The sequence below is a fragment of the Eschscholzia californica genome, unplaced genomic scaffold, assembly GCF_041429995.1.
Source record: "Eschscholzia californica isolate CP2 unplaced genomic scaffold, dmEscCali1.0.p SCAF_2, whole genome shotgun sequence".
In the NCBI taxonomy this organism is placed as follows: Eukaryota; Viridiplantae; Streptophyta; class Magnoliopsida; order Ranunculales; family Papaveraceae; genus Eschscholzia; species Eschscholzia californica.
The window spans coordinates 52,992,567-53,000,288 of NW_028238309.1; the positions used below are offsets into that span (position 1 = coordinate 52,992,567).

Below are 7,722 nucleotides of genomic sequence, written 5' to 3' on the forward strand. Positions count from 1 at the left end.
AAATCAAGTATAACTTTATTAGAACATTGGGCCATTCGATAAGTGGAGAAAGAAAAAAGAAAAAATTAAAACCTACAACATCAACAATTTTAGTTGGGTCATTTGCATTTAATATTTCTATTAAAAGGGTTTGTTTAGTTTGGTAAGTGTCATGGTTTGAGGCTCCACATCCACACAGGTGTTTGTCCAACTTTCCCAATTTAAGTTCATAGTAGGTCTTTCAGGGTTCATTTAATAGTCTTAAGTCATCACGGAAACAAAAATGAGTTTCTTCCCAAACAAAAAAGTGACCTGAAATGGGTCTGAAATCTGAGGTGGACGATAGGATTTCCCCGATGTTTCTCTTTCTTGATTGATTGGGTGAAATCCTACCAATTATTGGGCGAAATCCTGCCGTCTACCTTGAATTTCGATCCACTTTTTCATGCACCTATCAGTTTTGATATCGTAAATCCTAATATATATATGGTCTTTTTCCAAACAAACCTGTCGAAGTCTTTCATGTGATTTCTCACCCTCCATGTAAAAAATAGCTGTCTAGAAGCCGTACGAACAACAAATTCAACTATAAAATTTTAAGTTTTTGGATAGAACTTTCACCTTTCTAGAAGATTAGAACTAATATATTTCTTTTTGTTGAAAGACAAAGAACTAATATCCACCAAGCAATTGTTTAACCTTCTTCCTTGTCTTTTATTTCTTCTTCTTTCATCACATCTAAAGAACTTTCCGGCCAACAAATACCAATAAATAAAAGTCAATACATACCCTCAACCAAATATTGAATAAGTCCATTACTACATTCACACTATAATCATACCTTTTTTGAACCCTATATCACTACCCATTAAACTTTCTCTCTTTCTCTGTTTCTCCCTCTTGATGATATGCAGCTTCTGAATTGTTTTAGCTTGATCTTACCCATAGATAAACATATGGAAGAACATACGAAAACCCATCTATACCGACGATTTCTTACTTTCTTTCGGAACTCATTACACAAGTTTTATAACCATAAATGGGTTGGATTCTGTCAGCTAAAAGAACAATTAAGTTCTGAATTATACCAAGACATACCAGGAGTTTTACTGTCAGAGAAGCTGTCTAATAATAACCCAAGGATTTTTAGCTACTCTGAGCTTTATATTGGTAGTAATGGATTTAGTGAAGATGAAATTCTTGGAAGCGGAGGATTCGGTCGAGTTTATAGAGCAGTTTTACCTAGTGATGGAACTATTGTTGCAGTAAAATGTGTTGCAGAGAAAGGAGAAAGATTTGAAAAGACATTCGCTGCTGAATTAATGGCAGTTGCTCAACTTCGTCATCGAAATCTTGTTAAGTTAAGAGGATGGTGTATTAATGAAGATCAGTTACTATTAGTTTATGATTATATGCCTAATCGAAGCTTAGATCGGGTACTCTTTAAACAACAAGAGAAGTTAGAAACTATAACACTAAACTGGGAAAGTAGATTGAGAATTGTATCTGGTTTAGCAGCAGCTCTGTTCTATATTCATGAGCAGTTGGAAACTCAGATCATTCACCGAGACGTCAAGACAAGTAATGTTATGCTTGATTCTCATTATAACGCTCGACTCGGTGACTTTGGTTTGGCTCGTTGGCTAGACCATGAACTACAAGTTTCGACAGTGTTTTCTCCATTATCTTTCAGAAATAAAGATGAACAATTTCGATTAGTAGAAACGACTAGAATTGGTGGTACGATTGGGTACCTGTCTCCTGAGAGCTTTCAGAGGAATAATATGGCAACAGCAAAGTCAGACGTTTTTAGCTTCGGTATAGTTGTTTTGGAGGTAGTCTCAGGACGTCGAGCAGTTGATCTTGCATACCCAGATGAAGAAATCGTTTTGCTTGATTGGATCCGGCAGCTTTATGATGAAGGGATGTGTTTAAAAGCAATAGATCGTCGGCTTTTAAAAGGTTCTTACGAGGCTTTTGATATGAATCGTCTTATTCACCTTGGCTTGTTGTGTTCACTAAATGATCCAAATTCTCGACCCACCATGAAATGGGCGGTGGAAGTACTCTCCGGTGATAATATCAGGCAACTACCCGCTCTTCCATCTTTCCATTCACACCCTTTTTACATCTCCTTATCTTCTTCTGAAACAACAAGAACAACAATGACGACAACTAAATCAAATTCATCTCTATATAGCACGGCCATAGAAGGTAATACCGTATATCTTACTGCTGAAAATGGTGAAAGCAATACCAGTAGATCCAGGAAAAGCAACTTCATACACACGAAAAGCTTCCTATCGGTTGACACACCACAAGAAATATCGTACAAAGAAATCGCCTCTGCTACAAATAACTTTTCAGAAGATCGAAGAGTAGCAGAGATGGATTTCGGTACTGCTTACCATGGATACCTTAATAACCGTCACCATGTCTTGGTAAAACGCCTGGGGATGAGGACATGTCCTGCACTTGTGGCTCGTTTCACTGATGAGTTTCGAAATCTTACCAAGCTTAGACATAGAAACTTAGTTCAGCTCCATGGATGGTGCACTGAACAAGGAGAAGTTCTTGTTGTTTATGATTACTCGGCTTGTCGACTTCTTAGTCATATTCTTTTCGATCATCATCAAGAGAATAGAACTATGGTCTTAAAATGGCACCATAGATACAAAATTATTAAATCACTAGCATCAGCCATTCTTTATCTTCACGAAGAATGGGATGAGCAAGTTATTCATAAGAATATTACTTCTTCGGCTATCATTCTCAACCCCGAGAATGACCCACGTTTAAGTTGCTTCGCCATAGCTGAATTCCTGACCAGAAATGAGCAGAACAATCCTCATATCCAAGTTCCTAATCCGAATAAATCAGTCCAAGGGATTTTTGGCTATATGTCACCAGAATATATTGAAACAGGTGAAGCTAAAACTTCAGCTGATGTTTATAGCTTTGGAGTGGTAGTGCTTGAGGTGGTTACGGGTAGAATGGCAGTTGATTTTCGACGGCCTGAGGTGCTTCTAGTCAAGAAAGTTCACGAATTTGAAAACCAACAAAGATCATTGCTTGAGCTAATTGATTGGAGGTTAGATGGAAAGTATGATAAGAAAGAGATGGTAAGGCTGATGAGATTGGGAAGGGCTTGTACACAATCAGACCCAAATTTGAGGCCAAGTATGAGACAAATTGTAAGTATACTAGATGGTAATGAAACTTGGTTAAGGAAACATCAGGGAAATGAAAACTTGGAAGAATGGCAAAGAAAGAATTCTTCTTCTTTGTCACTGATTCGAAGAATCCAAGCACTTGGGATACAATGAATTCTTGTAAAGTAATCAGAAATACATGTAGTCATATTCTTGTATGTTTTCAATTTCTAATTAGTTGAGAGAGAGGGAGATAGTGTACTATATACATGTGCTCATGACATACTATGTCACTGTAAACCTAGCTACAACAATAGAATAGTGTTATATATTGTTTCTTTGTTCAGTCACATCCTGGAAATATTCTACTCCGATGATCGGACCTGAACTATATCCTCCATGACAAATCATACTGTTTTATGTACGAAAATTATACAATGATCGAAGAAACAGCTAAAAGATGGTGATCTGACCATTGCGAAAACATGGGCTAAATATAGAATGAATGAATGAATGAATGAATATGTTTTTGTTACATATTTATGCTGAACAACACAATGACATGCCATTGTGCCGCTGCCTATGTACCCACAAAATAGACAAGGGATCAAGCATAACGTAGTTCTTTTTCCAATTTACCTAATTACATCACGATTGTTTATATTGTTTCAGACAGCAGACTTTTTCCTGAGAACTTGTACTTGTGCTCTTTGTCGTCTTCAAATACAATATGTAGGCCTTGTGGCTTAACTTGTACCTGTTCTCATTATGTGTTGGCGCAAATTTTGGGTCTTCATTTTAGGTTGACATCTATTTGCAGCTCTGTTTTCTGGTAGATTTTTAAAGTCAATCACCTTTATGGTTCTCTGTTTTTTGGCTGCACATAAAATAAAACTATGATTAATAAATCAAACATGAAAGACAATAACCAACTTGAATACAATTTCAAGCTAACTGAAATTGAATGAATCGAAATCGTTGAAGATAAGGATTACAAACCTTTCTCTATTCTTTCATATCCGTCATGAAGTTTTCTCTTGCTAGCTTCGAGTTTTGCTCGGAATGTGAACACATCGTCCTTTTGAACTTGATCTTTATTGTCGTTCGAGACCACCAACAACTTGTCATGTTTCTGCTCCATCTTCAATATGTTTGCAGTTTTTGTTTCTGCTGCTTCATACCCATCATGAAGTTTTCTCTTGCTAGCTTCGAGTTTTGCTCCGAATGTAAACCCATCTTCCTTTTGAACTTGATCTTTATTTTCGTTCGAGACCACCAACAACTTGTCCTGTTTCTCCTCCATCTTCAATACGTCTGCAGTTTGTGTTTCTGCTGGTTCATCTTGGGGCGGTTTCTTTAGTCTAAATCTGAATTTCATGCGATAGGTGACGTTATCCGGGCATTTCATCGCAACCACTCTCTGCACATATAAATTGAGAAATTATTTAATCATCAAAACATATACAAGTTAAACATAAACATTATAAGTACACACACAGAGAGAGCAAGAGAGACTTACCCCTTCTTCAGGAGTGAGTGTATCACTCAAGATGGTATAAGCACCACCTGAATTTTTGTCTCCCACCATTTTCGCATCTTCTTGCTTTTCATGATTAAAACTAGTAGATTCGAGGTTAGATGGGAAGTATGATAAGAAAGAGATGGTAAGGCTGATGAGATTGGGAAGGGCTTGTACACAATCAGATCCAAATTTGAGGCCAAGTATGACACAAGTTGTAAGTATGCTAGATGGTAATGAAACTTGGTTAACGAAACATAAAGGAAATGAAAACTTGGAAGAATGGCAAAGAAGGAATACTTCTTCTTTGTCATTGATTAGAAGAATTCAAGTACTTGGGATACAATGAATTCTTGTAAAGTAATCAGAAATACATATAGTCCTGTTACTGTAAACCTAGCTAGAACGATGGAATAGTGTTATATATTGTTTATTTGTTAAGTCACAACATATTAATATTCTAATCCGGTGATCAAACCTGAACTATTATCCTCCATGTTTATGTACAAATATTATACAATGAACGAAAAAACAGTTAGAAGATGGTGGTCTGATCATTACGAAAACATGGACTAGATATATACATGTTATAAAATGAATGAATGAATGAATGAATATTTTTTGTTACATAGTTATGCTGAACAACACAATGACATGCCATTGTGAAGCTGCCTACGTACCCACAAAATAGAAAAGGGATCAAGCATAACGTAGTTCTTCATCAAATTTATCTAACTACATCACCATTGTTTATATAGTTTCAGACAACAGACTTTTTCCTGAGAACTTCAACTCGTGCCCTTTGACGTCTTCAAATACAATATGCAGATCTTGTACCCCAACTACTTTTGTATGAATTATGTAAACTTTGTCCTGTTTTCATTATGCGTTGTCGCAAATTTTGGGTCTTCACTTTAGTTCCATTGCCAACTCTGTTTTGTGGAAGATTTTTAAAGTCAATCGTCTTTATCGTTCTCTGCTTTTTGGCTGCACATAACATAAAACTATGATTAATATATTAAACATGAAAGACAACAAAACCAACTTGAATACCATTTGAAGCTAACTAAAATTGAACGAATCAAAATCATTGAAGATAAGGATTACAAACCTTTCTCTATTCTTTCATAACCATCGTGAAGTTTCCTCTTGCTAGCTTCGAGTTTTGCTCGGAATGTGAACCCATCGTCCTTTTGAACTTGAACATTATTGTCTTTCTTAACCACCAACAACTTGTCCTGTTTCTGCTCCATCTTCGATATGTTTGTCGTTTGTGTTTCGGCTGCTTCATACCCATCATGAAGTTTTCTCTTGGTAGCTTCGAGTTCTGCTTGGAATGTAAACTCATAGTCCTTTTGAACTTGATCTTTATTGTCGTTCATAACAACCAACAACTTGTCCTGTTTCTTCTCCATCTTCGATATGTTTGCAGTTTGTGTTTCTGCAGCTGCTTCATACATATCGTTAAGTTTTCTCTTGCTAGGTTCGAGTTTTGCTTGGAATGTAAACTCATCGTCCTTTTGAACTTGATCTTTATTGTCGTTCATAACAACCAACAACTTGTCCTGTTTCTTCTCCACCTTCGATATGTTTGCAGGTTGTGTTTCTGCTGGTTCATGTTGGGGCAATTTCTGTAGTCTAAATCTGAGTTTCAATGGATTGGCATCGATACGGAGGCATTTAACTACAACCCATCCCATTTTCCCATCTTCTTGCTGTTCATGATTAAAACTTGGGTTTTCATCTTTGTTGATCAAATTCTGAGTAGCAACATCAGTAGTAGTAGTCTTATCTTTTTCAATCCACTCATCTACCACATTTCTCCATTTACTGCAATTAAATTTCAATACAACCAATGTTTAATTACCATAATTGATTAATGATGAAAGTATTAATTATATCAAGAAATAATGTACTTTATTAATTAATTACCTGATTAGAGTTCGGGCTAGTTGCCGGATCTTAGTGGACTCTGATTTCCTCTTTATTTCATTGATAGTTTTTCCAATTTGGGTAGCCTGTAAAATGATTAAACCACCATTATTAGTTGCTAATCTTTAATTAGTTCTTAGAAAGGATGAAAAAAAAGGAATGGTTTTTGTCAAAACCTTAACCCATAACCCTAACTTCTAAACAACAACGATGAAAAAACACGAAGGGTTGTTGTCAAAACCCAAAAACCTTAACCCACGACGTTAAACCTAAAGGAATAAAGGATAATGCTATTCAAACCTAAAACCCTAACTTCAAAGCAACAGTCAACAACGATGAAGAAAAAGAAGGGTTTTTGTGAAAACCCTAGAACCTTAATCCACGACCCTAAACCGTAAACCTGAAGCCCTAACTTCTAAACAACAACGATGAAAAAAAGGAAGGGTTGTTGTCAAAACCCTAAAACCAACCTTAACCCACGACCCGTAAAATTAAAACCCTAACTTCTAACAACGACAATGGGGAAAAAGAAAGGGTTTTTGTCAAAACCCGAAGACCCTAACCCACGACCCGTAAACCTAAAACCCTAATTTCTAAACAACATGATTGTTCCTCTCTAGATTAACAAGTGATAATGTGAAATACCCAAACGAAAAAACACAAATAGTTTAGAAAAAGAGTTATATGAGACTTACTTGAAGGATTTCAAAAGTAATAGGAAGTAGTTGAAGAGATTCCAGTGAATTCAAAACCATAGATTCAGAGTATTTTTCTGAAACACAGAGAATGTGTTTTATCTTCAAAACTTCATAAGTGATCTTCTCAATCTCCTGAGTTTTCATATTTGTTTTTTGTTTTCTTGAATTAGTGAGGGAAGATAAGTATTTATAGTGTTGATTTTTCCTGGTAAATTTCTAATTTCTTTCAACGGTTATTTTAGATTAGTTTCTAAATTTGTTTATAGAAATGTTTCTAATTTGGATTCCAAATAGATTTTGCTACAAATCCAATTAATTACAGTTGTCACTTCAAGTGGGAGTATTGTCACTTGCGGAAATATTGTTTTTCGTAATTTATTTTGTTTTTCGTAATTAATTACACTTAAAGATATAAATTATATTTTGTTTCGCTAAATCTTTA

At 35.6% G+C, this 7,722-nt stretch overlaps 2 protein-coding genes across 5 annotated transcripts; one reads left to right on the top strand and one right to left on the bottom strand.

The window, feature by feature from the left end:
- Nucleotides 1-494: 494 nt before the first annotated feature.
- On the top strand, nucleotides 495-3,481 carry LOC147558968 (receptor like protein kinase S.2-like). The gene has a single exon (XM_086660717.1). It carries the CDS (start codon nucleotides 888-890, stop codon nucleotides 3,303-3,305), a length of 2,418 nt encoding a protein of 805 aa, XP_086516843.1. The 5' UTR covers nucleotides 495-887; the 3' UTR covers nucleotides 3,306-3,481.
- Nucleotides 3,482-3,619: 138 nt separating this feature from the next.
- On the bottom strand, nucleotides 3,620-7,441 carry LOC147558969 (uncharacterized). 4 transcript variants are annotated; one of them, XM_086660725.1, is made up of 6 exons: nucleotides 6,759-6,910; nucleotides 6,583-6,668; nucleotides 6,383-6,480; nucleotides 4,651-4,750; nucleotides 4,131-4,551; nucleotides 3,620-4,008 (listed from the first exon to the last, which is right to left on the bottom strand). In XM_086660725.1, the coding sequence occupies exons 4-6, from the start codon at nucleotides 4,717-4,719 to the stop codon at nucleotides 3,878-3,880; spliced, it is 621 nt and encodes a 206-aa protein (XP_086516851.1). In that variant the 5' UTR covers nucleotides 4,720-4,750; nucleotides 6,383-6,480; nucleotides 6,583-6,668; nucleotides 6,759-6,910; the 3' UTR covers nucleotides 3,620-3,877. The 4 variants fall into 4 exon arrangements, with proteins under 4 accessions (XP_086516851.1, XP_086516848.1, XP_086516850.1 ...); XM_086660724.1 differs by lacking the exons at nucleotides 3,620-4,008; nucleotides 4,131-4,551; nucleotides 4,651-4,750 and adding an exon at nucleotides 5,189-5,637 and having other exon boundaries at nucleotides 5,762-6,480; nucleotides 6,759-6,831; nucleotides 6,890-7,093; XM_086660723.1 differs by lacking the exons at nucleotides 3,620-4,008; nucleotides 4,131-4,551; nucleotides 4,651-4,750 and adding an exon at nucleotides 5,189-5,637 and having other exon boundaries at nucleotides 5,762-6,480; nucleotides 6,883-7,003.
- Nucleotides 7,442-7,722: the final 281 nt, after the last annotated feature.

Excerpts from the sequence above, each read along its gene's own strand:
- LOC147558968 (XM_086660717.1), top strand. The coding sequence starts at position 888 with ATGCAGCTTCTGAATTGTTTTAGCTTGATCTTACCCATAGATAAACAT.
- LOC147558969 (XM_086660722.1), bottom strand. The coding sequence starts at position 6,350 with ATGGGATGGGTTGTAGTTAAATGCCTCCGTATCGATGCCAATCCATTG. Across the intron at positions 5,638-5,761 it reads TTATGAAAGAATAGAGAAAG|CCAAAAAGCAGAGAACGATA; the intron begins GTTTGTAATCCT and ends TGTTATGTGCAG.